At 40.9% G+C, this 12,888-nt stretch overlaps 1 protein-coding gene across 2 annotated transcripts in view; it reads left to right on the top strand.

The window, feature by feature from the left end:
- The window catches only part of cntn4 (contactin 4), a 155,354-nt gene that overhangs the window by 115,883 nt on the left and 26,583 nt on the right, over positions 1-12,888 (top strand). For both annotated transcript variants that reach the window (XM_071493217.1, XM_071493216.1), the window contains exon 11: positions 491-641. In XM_071493217.1, the coding sequence (XP_071349318.1) occupies positions 491-641 (151 nt within the window). The remainder of the gene's footprint in view (positions 1-490; positions 642-12,888) is intronic.

Genomic DNA, 12,888 nt, shown 5'->3' with positions numbered 1-12,888 from the left:
CCAACACGTCTCATCTCGATCACACTGCTGTTGAGCGCACTGGTCAAACTCAAAGGGGACATTCAAAGAGAGAACGTCAGGGACAGTATCAGACACCTGTTTTTAAGTGGTTCTTAGTGAGAGAAAGTTACTAAGTTGGAATAATCACTTGTTGAAAAACTAAAGAATAAACTGTTTCTCCTTCTGCTGTGAAAATGTGGCAAAGAATCACCTGCAGCCTAACTGAGAATTATAATAAGTTGCATTGATCTCTTCAGCTCCTCAACATCAGTTGCAGGCATTACCATGTAGCTTGCTGATTACTAATTATTCAGATCATAAATAATGTAATCTAGTGTCTTTGAATAGACCATGGCAATCATGCAATGTATTAATGTTTTTCAACATGGAAAATTTGATAAATGCAATTTAATACCAGAGAAATAATCAGAGGGAAAGGGATGTGAGGCTTTAACAAACACTGGATTTTACTATTCTGCTCTTGTTTCAGCTGTTGCCCCAGATTTCTCTCACAATCAACTGAGGAGCCAGACGCTAGTGAAGGTGGGAGGAGATGTGCTCATCGAGTGCAAGCCCAAGATGTCTCCTTGGGGTGTGATCTCTTGGCGGAAGGGCAGTGAACCGCTCCGAGAAAGTAACAGGTAACACAACATTTGCACACTTTGTTGCGCTTTTACCGGCTGGACTGTTCCCTGCATGTGTTCTGATTCCTCGTATCCAGGTGTGGATCCCTGGAGGTCTTGTTCATGTGCATTAATGCAGACAACTCGCTCCTTCAAGGTGTAGCATGTTGTTCACATCTCTGATGTGATGTGCCCAGTTGGTTGCAGTATTGGCACATATGGTACAATGACAATTGTTGCGTTGTTGCTCCATCAGTGTTGTCACCAACAGGAATGAATATACTTCTCCGCTTCCGTAATATCTCTCAGAATATTAAATATGTAAAATAAGATGGGTTTTGTAAGATCTATCTATTCCTCACACAGTACTGAGAATTTTTAGAAATTCAAAAGCACTGTGTCCAGGTGCAGCAGAAGGCCCCTGTCGCTGTGGCATATTTTATGACTGTATGTCGGAAGAGAGATTTTGATGCAGTCCTCAGATGTTCTGTGAGAACACTCGCAGAACAGCTAAGAGGAAAAGCAGCATGAAGCCATACTGAGTAATAGTTAATGGGGTTTGCCACGTTTTATCTCCAGCTCTTTAGCAATGGCCAAACAGACCAGCTGCTGAGTAAATCCAAAGTGCTAATCAAGTACTTTTCACCTCAGCGGGGAAGATAAAGGCTCCAGAAATCAAATTATTCAACTTCTGATACATTTACAAGTTTCTGAGGATCAGAGGGCGCTCTTCACGTCCTGCCACATTTGACCCCTGAGATGTGATGTGTGCTACATGTGATAGCTTTCGCCAGTGTGTGTGTGTGTGTGTGTGTGTGTGTGTGTGTGTGTGTGTCTGTCTGAATGAAGTGTGAAGTCTCGCCCAGTAGCCTCATTGCAGACAGGGGTCACCCATTGGGTGTCACCACTCTAGCATGACTCCGCTCTGACAGCAGGCCTGTGTGCACAGTGTCTTGCCAGGCTTTGCATGTACACAAAGCAGTGTTGTTGCTTGTCAAACAAAGTGGCGGGGAATTTGCATAGTGGTTTCGCTGTTGGTGCCCTTCACTCGCCCTGTGCCACTTCCATCACACATTTCAACCTCTCAGCGCCTGCGCCATTTTGATTCTGTTCTTTTAAATTCATAGCTTAGATCGATTTTACATTTGTCTTCGGTGTGACATGGATTGATGCTGTGGTGAAGTGATAAATGAAATGGCGGTGTCTGCACCAGTGTTAAACAGATGCTCTGTGATGCTTTGTTCCCCTGAAATTCTATCACTACATGTTCTTGTCCCTCAGTCCTCTCACTTGCTCCTAATTATAAATCACATCAGGGTCTGAATTGTGAGGCTGGGGGTCTAAACACCCCCCTAATTAAGGTAAAATGAGATTTAAAAAAACAGTTTGGGGGTTCAAACATTTATATATCCCATATATCCTTACCTGTCATTGTAAATCTTACAATATATTTCCAATATTCACACCTGGAAGAATGCAATTTCAGACACCCCTAAAGTGGACCATACCATTTTTAACCTGGACTTTAGTTGAACGTCTCCTCTGCTCAACTCACCCCCATCAGTGGCAATTGGAGACACTGTGGGTAAATGAAAGTAGCAGTAGCTAGCTATCTAGCTTGTTTAATACACTATACTTTCTTACCTTCAGAGTTTCTGAATTAGAGTATGTCAAGTATCTATGGATAAATGCTAATGTTAGCTGCTTTCTAACTTTAGCCTTAAATTAGAGTTCAGCTAACTAATGTTAGCTAGTTGATAGCACATCCTTTCATTTTCAGTGTTGGCTTGGTATTTTATTACCAATATAAAATGTCACATATCATCTAATTTTACCAAACACTGGTGTTCAGTCAGTCAGTTCAGTGAGCAGAGAGACAATCAAAATGCATTAAGGGAAATGTAGGATGTAGTGTTTTGGAGCTTGACCCATATTAGAGACTAAAAGTCCAGATAACTCAGCCTCTTTAAAACATACATTTTGAATGGTAACTACACTTTTTAAGCAAGTATCTCTAATTAGTTTGTTAAAGTGATAGTTTGGTTTATTTGACGTGGGGTTGTGTGAAGTAGTTATAGTCAATGTTTTACCTGCAGGAGAACCGGCACTGAAGCTGAGCGATTTGTACTGCTGTGGATGGGGCCATCCACAAAAACCTGTTTTAACCACAAACACAAATGTCCACAGGAAAAAGCAAATATCAGTTGAAGTATACACTTTATTTAGAATATTTTCACTGCTTTATTTTGCCATCAAACAGCCCTTTCCTTTGGAATTACATTTTTTTCAGTGATACTACTGTACCATACCGAGTGGTTGTGCAACGGTTCACAATATGCAGTGAAACAAGGGCAGATTAGTTGTTGTCGAGATATGTTTTGACATCAATACAGAATTTATCATTTCATTGTAGTTAATCTTTTACCTCTTTGAAATTAGCTTTTAAAATTAGTTTTCACACAGGAATTGAGGAGTTGTACATGTCTGGGTAATTGAACAATATTAAAACGCATGTGTACTGAAGGCTAAGTAATTATATTAGCAGAGGTGGTAAGCAATCAAGTACAATTTTAGGTACTTGTACTACATTCCTACATTCCAGAAGGAAATATTGTACTTTATATCCCCTGCATGTAGTTAAACAACCAAGATGCTGTAATGACTTCATAATAACACCTCACTTCACTGAAGCCTGAGCCCGCACTGCACTGGGTTCCCCTTCACCCTGGAGAAAAAGTTGACCCTCCTTTATTGTCATTGTGATTACTCTGAATCACATGATGAGCAACTGCTGCAATAAATAATGAATGATTCAAAACTTAAATCATTTAACTGTTATTAATGAATAACTTTTGGATTATGAAACTCAGGGAATTATTTTTGTTGCAGCTGTAACTGATAGATAATTATACTGCAGCCGTTTAGCTCTTTAGTGAACAAAGAGGAGCATCATTAAGGACAATTAGTAGATGGTATGATTTCTTTAACCCCATCTTTACTCTGGTAGTTTAAAAAGTCTGCTTGATGTTCAGAAATATGTTTCAATGCTTTAACTCAAACTAAATGGATGATATTTGGCCCTGACCACCTGTGCTGCTCCAAAATTAAGAAGAAAGAGGCACAGATTTGAAATTAAAATTCAACAGTCCCAGCTGTATTACATTAAAAGGAATTTTTTTTTTTTTTTTTTGCGATGATGCCAGACTGTATTGCCAGCTACTGAGTGGAGTAACGGTTTACAGAGCTTGAAAACACATGCCAGAGCCTTTAAATGTGCTGATTACAGCTCCCTCTCTCTCTTTTCTATTATCCCCCTTTCCTCTCATGTGTGACATACACACATACACCCCTGTGTTGTACGCAGGGCAATAAAACTGTTCAGCAGCTGTCGTGGTAAACATTAGAACAGTTGTCTTTTAAATGGCTGCCCACTAATAGCTGTCCTGCCCTGTAGGGTCGAATGCAGCGTTGAGACTCATCCTGCTGTTTGTTTGGAAAATCTTTAGTGAAAGCTCGGCACCGATGCAAATGAGCGTGTGTAAATGATGGTGCATGGTTTTCGCAAATCAGCTGTGTGATAAGCAAAACTGCTGCATTTCTTGCTTGTTAATTGTACTCATCTTCATGTGTTAAGTCCAGTGAAAAGATTGATATTTGTATGCACATAGAGTCTGTGTATGCGTGCATGTCTGAGCACGTCTGTTTGGTTATGCACCTGTACCGAGAGGTGCGAAATCATAAGAGGTAGCTGTGAACCCCTTTTGTTGAAGATTAATTGCCTTAATTGCGTTAGCACTCCACAGTGGCTCCGGCAGAAAGGGAACTAGTGTCACCAGCTGGGTAATCCATCTTCATAGCAGCAGCCCCCTTTTTTTTCCTGCAGGAGACCAGCAGAGGGAGGGGATGTCTTATCTACCCCAGACAACCCTGCAGGGACGAGGTTTAGATGACATCAGCTGGAACAAAGCAGCTGAGAGCGCAGAGCAGAGCAGGTCTTGCTGATGAGCGTGTAAGTGGGCCGTGTCAGCCGTGGAGAGCAGCCCTAAAAAAAAAAATCACGCCATTTCACTATGCCACTGGCAGGAAGAAATCAAGTTTGTTAGGCCGCTCACTCTGGACGCACAAACAACTGTCCTCTCACGAGCCGCTGCGACATGTGGAGACGTCCCAATGTTGCTCACTCCTTACTCCAATACTGAAGACCCTGAGTGTTTATCTGTGTCGGCTCTGGCAGTGACGGTGTTTGGGTGTGGCAGGGACAAATCCCACCACTGTTGTTGTCAGGCAGCGTGTCTCCTCAGCTGCACAGCAGATACATGTTGCTTTGTTAATTGTTTTGATGCATACTGTACAATTACAGAAGAGGATATAATGCTTATATTTTTAAAATATTAGATTAATAAATAATGTTTTGCTTTTTAGCATTCATACTCTGCAACACTCTTCTCCCCAAGGAGCTGATGGACAGTCACAAGTTCAGCACAGCCCAGCAATCCATGACAGTTCCTTTTAGTAAACACAGTCAAAAAGGTCATACATCTAAAAGAAATGTCAAAATGCAAATTTTTTATTTTCTTTTATTGTGCTGTGTGGCTTTTATTTTCCGAGGTTAAGCATCATTTGATTTTGAAGGCATCCAAAATGGGGGGCGGGTACAAACCCTGTGGGTGGCTGGATTTAGTTCTTTATGTGTATTATAATTGCTGAGAGGAGACTGTACTTCAAGAACAAAGTGCACCTGGCAAACTGCTGCCCAGCCTAAGCTCCAGTTGTGTCAGTCCACGCACAACACAGACTTACAATCTAACAGAAAATTGTTTAATTTATTGATTTATTTATTCAAAATACAAAATATTTACAATTGAAAAAAAATTGCAACTGTATTAGTTTAATGACGTTTATCAGAGGATTTCAGATTCATTAATAACCCATTAACACCCTCTGGACTGTGGACAGAAGTGAGTCCAGTAATTATGTTCTCTTTTTGGGTTTAAAATGAAAAACTTTTTGTGCCTGAAATAGCTGCATATCGGTAATACACTGCTGACAGTCTGCTCTGATGATCTCGGTGACTTGAGCTGGAGAAGAAATAGTTGCATGATGGGGCTGAAATTGTGCTGATGGTCCTTTAAGGTGCCGTGATGGTTTATTTGTCACCAATATTTATTCTACAGGCAGAGGCTTTGGTGTTCTTTAGGTCTTTCAGCGGGTGATTTAAAGGAGGTGAGAATACTTTTATGTTTTATTCTTTATTTTTCCACTGATTTCAGGCCAGAAGCGACAGTTAGCTGCTACTGTTGCCTGTCATCTATTGAGATTGTGAACTGTGTGAAACTACGCACCAGTGTTAGCTCGTGGCAGCCACTATGCATTTGGGAGTGTAACCATTTGAGTGACATCTTTGAACAAGGTGAGTTACAGGAAGCTTGTTGCCATGGTAACGTCTGTTGAAAGTTTTATCAACTCCTTTTTACCCCCAGATTAGTGGTTTCAAACAACTACAGATGTGCAGTCCCGCGGCACATAGAGAGAAGCAGAGAGGAAGGGTACCACTGGAAAGAAGTATAGAAGTAGAATATAAATAAAATCTTTCCCAAATATTTAGATTGCAAATAGGTAAGAGGTAATAATAAATACCCTTTTACAGTTTTAGAGAAGCTCACACAAAACCATTGACATTTGCACAGCTTAAATTACTAGTTTGTTCCTAAACTGTGACTGAACTTCAATTCTTGGGGACAATGGTGTGTGATTCATATTGAAAATAGGGGGGAAAAAGATAGTGGGAGGCGGAAATTAATAATTTAGAGTCAAGGAGTTCCATTTTTTTCAACCATTGCATTAAGTACATAAGGTTAAGTCCTGATGCATTTACATCTACTAAAAGCTTGTGCAAAAATAAAATGCACACTGCTGCCAAGAAATCGCACAGAAAACCATTGTCTCTGTGGCCTGCCTGGCCCCTGATCAAAAATGGCCTTTATTGGTTGGTTTGGTTGTGAAATGATAAGACAGAAACACTAATCTTGTTGGGAAAAGGCTTCCCCTCTTCAGTGGTTTAAAGAGTCTAATTCAACACTGTCTTGTTCTGTAAGTGCATTTATGGTGGCTCAATGCAAACAAGCTGCTTCTTTGTCACACATTGCGAATAAATCGCTGCTTATTCAGACAGACAGTTGGGACAGCCGTGGGTTCCAGAAAACATGACAATTAGCAGGACGAGGAAATGTTTACACCACTGTCTTCTGACCAGATGGCAGGAGTTTCTGGCATCGCTGGCCAGATCAGTGATGGTAGTTCACACGTCAGGCATCAAAAATCATTTGAAAAAGAAGAAGAGAGTTTCCTGATAACAGAAAACTGAGCAGAATGCGTCTTTGATAAGATTTAAAGGTTAAAGATAAATGTGAAAAATCATTCTAAAAGTAAATATATGATGCTGTGTATCATACAACATTGAATTTGGGCCTGGTTCACTTATTATGCCTCTTCACACTTAATTTAAACCTGACTAGTATCTATTCTATTTATATTTCTCATTTTTCAGTGTCTGCACAATGTGCAATGTGTCTTTTAAGAATCTCAAGTACCAAATGTGCCCACGTTTAAGACCCTGACTCCGAGATGACTCTCACTTTCAGACGACTCCTTTTTGAAGTATTACTAGTCAATGAGCAGATAGTCCTCATCCTTGAAGCCTTTACTCTCATAAAAGTGAATCATGAAATATTTTAGCAGAATATAAATCCTTGTTTATCACTCTCATACCCACACGCTGTACTTACAGGCTCTCATAAGCAGTCAGAGTAAATCTTTCCGGGAGTTACCAGGTTTTTGTCTTTTTGAGGTCCTCATCATCTGTGACACGAGTATTTCGAGGCTGTCAGTGGTTTGTTTCCACTCATCAGGAATTCAGTTCCTATGAAAACTTGTCACACAAGAAGAAACTGTTCAGGATACACTAACTAAACACTCAAAGGGTTGACCAGCTTTAAAAGTCACATTTTAAACAAACTTAAAGGAAGTAGGAAGTTGTTAGCCAAACTACAAAGAACCCATAATGCATGCATAATGCATGTAACAGCTGGGCGTAACCAAGCGGTAACCTCTGGGGTTGAAAAATGAAGCCAAAACAGAAATGCTACAAACTGCAGTTCCTCAAATGGCCACTTGAAGCTGGCTCCAAAAACGAGACAATCCCCAAAGACTCCTGTGTTAAAATGTCCACTTCACAGCAGAAATAAACATGTTTACAGCCTGGTGCAAAAGTGGTTTAGTCTCTTTAGCTAATTTCCTCCTTCACGACAACTGTATATGAGTGAAATTTTTATATAACTCACCTGTTTACATTTTATAAGTCTTAAAGTTATGTATAATTGAGGATGTGTCGCTTTGAGTGAGCGTATGCTTGCCACAAACTGCAAACTGGCATACGCCAACATCTCGGCTCCACCCACCTCTTGGCCTATTTAAGGATTAGCCAGTAGTTGGGCAGAATCCGGCACTGCTAAGATACTAAGATTCAAAACCGCTCTTCAGAAACACACGGGTGGCGTCACGGAGTTTACGTCCAGTCTATGGGCACAACCTCGGTGGTAAATTGGTACTCTCTCAGTCAAAAAAATAATCTGATGTTTAGACTAAATGAAAATGTCTGGAACATAATGTCAGGACAGTGCAGTATTCACCATGCTGGATCGGGAATCGTCTGATCAAAATATAGAATACATCTTAATTTCAACACTTAGTGTTTGTGAATCAGGTTGAAAGAGAAATACAGTTACAGCTAAGACAAGGTTTAAAAACTGGTTTTACCGTCCGTTGCCCTTGAAATAAAAACAGCCATCAGTCTTCTGGCTTTATTTCTCATTGTTCAGTGATTCCATGTTTAATTTGTCCAAATTACACTTTCCCTTGTCATAAAGAAAACACTATCACATCTCAAAATGGCCACATCCGAGCAGCTTGACACGCTAATGGGCCAGCGGTTTCAAAGTCGGCACTTTGAGAAATCAAAACGCCGCTGGCAAATTGGTGCGGATGCAGCCCTCTGCTCCCTCCCGTATTTCTTATTTTATCACTCGTCGCAAATTGAACTCAGATTTACACTTTGAGGCCTTTTTAATTCTGCTTTTTACTTTTGCCAAAATATTGACACACACACACACACACACACACACTGAAGGAGCGAGTTGTGCCACATGAATAAGCGAGCATGAGAAATTACTATCGCCGGATGTGCTCTGACTCATTCCGTGCCTACAGCATCTGCTAGGTATGTTTATAGCTTTAAGTGGTGCCTGGTAATGCCGGATCTGTAGGTGCAAGCTTAACACGAGTTAAGTTTCCGAGTGGCTCGCTAAGTTAAAGTGAGACGATGCAGGGGCTTTCTGCGTGTGGCGTGGATGTTGATTAGACCATCAGTCTGTGGAGAGAGCAACACTTGCTATGGCTGAATTGGCCAGATTCTGTCTGTAGTCATGACCCACTGGTACAACTGTCCCTCATGCATATTATATATCCCTCCTACACTGGCAGAGCAAATAAGCATGGCTGTCACGTAAATGAAGAGATGTCTCGCAGAGTGATCTCCATTTATAGGCCCATCTGCTCTGCCAGACGCACTCCAGAAAGAATCAGTGTCAGGAGAACACCAAAACTGCAGAGGAGGCATAGCGGCGAACTTTGTATTAATTTACTTATCACACATCTTCCTATCTTTCTATGATGCCTTTGTTCTGTTTCAGGGAGATTTTAATAAGAGTCTCGTCAAATGTCTCAGGGCTTAATTTTATGAGGACTTGGAATTAATAAGCTCTGTATGGAAACAGGTGTATTAATAAAGGTGGTGATTAAATGATGTGTTTGAATGAACGGCCCAGCACTGCTATTTCAGTCTCCTCGTTCTTAGGCTGCATGCTGTTATACTTATTAAAAACATTGTTTATCATGTTTAAATGTCACTTCACATTTTTTCTCACCAGATCTCTAATTTCCTCATCTGCTCCTAATTGAACATCTGCTGGTGGAGTGCAGTTCTGACTCTGTGGAGGTTAGCAGTGAGAGTGAGCAGTGCCAGGCCTGAATACTGACAGCTTATGTGCCCAGAAGGACTTATTTCATTACTTTGCCTTGAGGAAAGGTTTACTACCTGACACGGCTGCCGAGAACAGCTGACTGGTGCTTTTCATTTTGTCTTTGCCTACACCTCTTCCACCCTGGTTCTGGCTTTAAAAAAAAAAAAAAAAAATGCCAACGCGGTTTCCCCCTCGCCTGAAAATGGGAGCAAAACTGAGGATTAGCGCTTTGCTGATCCTGGCAGCTGCAGACAACACCCAGCACTGTTCAGAGGTGCCTACCAGAACACACATCCACATAGCAGATTAAATGTTTTATTTATCCAAACATGTCTCAAAGTCAGGGCTGCTCAGGACAGAGAATAATCTCATTGGTTGGTTTGAACCTCAGTTGGCAGAGCCAAACTCCTGCATTTTGATTTGGAGGAAAGGTCAGGTAGCAGCTAGCTTGGTTAGAAGTAATAAAAGAGCATTTTAATGTCAAAAAAAGCACATTTTCATTAGTCATTCATGGCTATGGCATCCATGACGTTGGAAGGTGAGCAGGGCTCACAGAATATAGGCTAATGATGGCAGTGCGGTCATGCTATTTATTAGCAAGTATGACTAGTCTGAACATGACAGGACAGCTACCACAGGCTAACTAGTCCACTCAGATGACTTAAAATAGTTGGATTATGTTTTGTAGTTAGTAGCAACATTTGAAGGATTCATAATACTAGCTTTTCTCCCTCCCTTGTCTTTTTTTCATTTTGTGTTCAGCCCTCGGCCACGGGCTGCACAGAAAGTCACTTCACTGCAGATGAATATGAATCACTAGTTTGATATATTTGTGGCTCTGAGCAGGGGGGGACTGCACCATGTGTTTGACATGATGTGATCATCAGATAAATTTGGATTAGACAAACGAGCGGCCCACATTGCTCACTGTGGTCTTGCAAGGGTGGATTAGGTTGTAGGAGACATTAGGAGATAGACATTTATTTCACTGAATGACCCCTAATAACCAAATTTAGATTTTTAGGCCATGCAGTTAGAGAAGTGTGCTTTATTTTATAGAAACAACATGGTAGACTGTTTTTTTTTCTTTATATAGTTTAGATCTAAGATTGGTTCAAGAGGTTTTTGAGCTTTGAGATGTGGTGAGTCACAATGTCATCCAAACTCTCTCCACAGTTTACTGATTTGTCCAACTCATACCTGATCTGGGTCAGTTGACCAGTCACTGAACTCCTCCCTCGAGGCACGACAGGCCTGTCAAGCTTTGGATTTCTCCTCATGCTGAAGCAGTGTGCCTGGGAGAGTGATACTGCACACATAAAGAGTTTGGGCAGTCTGTCTTAGTGATTTTGAAAACCGAAAAGAGCAAGCTGCAAACTTTAGCAGGTCCAACTAACTCGCTTCCTGCCTACAGAAATAACCTAACATGGCGTTACTTCAGGGGTGAGATACATACTACGTCATTTTGTGAGATTACTGATTCACTAAAAGTCCCAACAGCACTTTCACTGTGTGGAAGCTGCTCTTGGATGCTGGTATTTGTGTAGGCTGATGATGGCAGCTTTTTCTTTATTTATAGTTTTATTTATAGTGTAGTTTACACACAGCCACCCGGAGAAACTTGGTACCTGAGATAGTGTGAGGTTCACCAAACACATGGGTTAATCCTTCTGCTAAAAGCCTCGTCAAATTTAATGTTTGAAAATACAAACAGTAAAGCATAAATCTAACCTCATACTTGTCTTACAGCCTTACAGTCTGCACCTACGTTTTTCCTCATTATGCTAATACTGGGACTAACCGGCTCACTGTAGGACAAGCTCGATGCTAATTTAAGTCCATGTCTCCTACTTGGATCATCAGCTGGTGTTGATGCTGACTTTGCTTGAGTTTCTTGCCTCAGTTTTTTAGCACAAAACCTTGTGCGTAGCCTTTTATATTGTTCTTGTTTTTACATTTTGAAACATCAAGGAGAGACAGTGTTCATGGGGCTAACAAAGCTTAATTAGCTAACTAGCAACAGAATTTCAGATGGTAAATTGTACAAGAAAGCCAGATTTACAGGGGGCTGGGGGGTAGATTAGTTGCCAGGTGATTATGAATGGTATGAGTTATTCTGTCATGTTTTCTGATACAGGTTTGCTTTTAAAATACATTACAGTAAATTATTTTTCAAATGGTCTAAAAGGCTGTATGTGTCAGCCTCTTCATTTTTTTAATAAAGCAGTTTCCAAGAGGTCTAAAAAGTTGCTAAATTTGGTTTAATTTAATTTACAATTAGAATGTTACCAGTTTGACATGCCTCTGATGCCTCTTTGCCTTCTGGTCAGGGTGCTCTTTGTTGAAGGACACAATGCTGATGGACAGACGATACATTAGCCCTTGCTCGTCAGTCATGATCACGGGCATTAATTGATTTTCTTGTTGTATTTAGAGAGACCATCAAGATGATTAGTAGATCAATTCACCTTCGAGCCATTTTGGCGGTACCCCTCACATCCCACTGCATCACTCACAGACAGGGTATATCACTCTCAACCATTAAGATTTCAGATGGTACACAGCTATAAATTTTCCAACGGCCGCAGACTGTACAATTGCTTAATTAGCAGTTTTTCCTTCTCTGGAGCAGGAGGGGGAGGGACTGTAAAACACACTTCTGCAAGAATCCAGTGCTGACTGACTAAACTCAAATAAATCTCAGACCAGAGATAAAGTGAATTCTGAGATGTTTGCTGAGATTAGGTCAGAAACCCTCTTTACCCGTCTGCATCCCATGTACTGCTCGCCAGGATTATTTTTATCTGGAAGACTGTGGCTGATATCATTTTTCAAAGTGAGAATCCGCCAGCGCAGCATGAGTAATCCATCTTGGTTCCTCTGACAATTTCCTGTGGAACATGTGTGTGCTCTTTATTCCTGAAGGGATACCTCAGCACATAAGGAGAGATGAATATCTCTGGAAGGGGAATAAACCAGGAGAGCAGTTTGTGATTAAAGGAATCCTCTGGAAGTACATACACAAACCCCTGTGCGGCCCGCACTGATAAACTCCCTCTCCTTGCAATGCAATTACCAACACAATCACATCATGTCCCACAGATGAGAGTTAAGATTTTCTCAATCAGCCTGCTTCATTAAGACACCTTCCTATAAAAAATGCACTTTTACACATTTATTTTGAGAAG

This window comes from Trachinotus anak, unplaced genomic scaffold (genome assembly GCF_046630095.1).
Source record: "Trachinotus anak isolate AG129_WGS33_773 ecotype Australia unplaced genomic scaffold, CSIRO_AGI_Tana_v1 ptg000013l, whole genome shotgun sequence".
NCBI classification, from domain to species: domain Eukaryota; kingdom Metazoa; phylum Chordata; class Actinopteri; order Carangiformes; family Carangidae; genus Trachinotus; species Trachinotus anak.
Note: the sequence above shows the minus strand (reverse complement) of the source record. Positions and strands in the feature narration are given on the sequence as shown.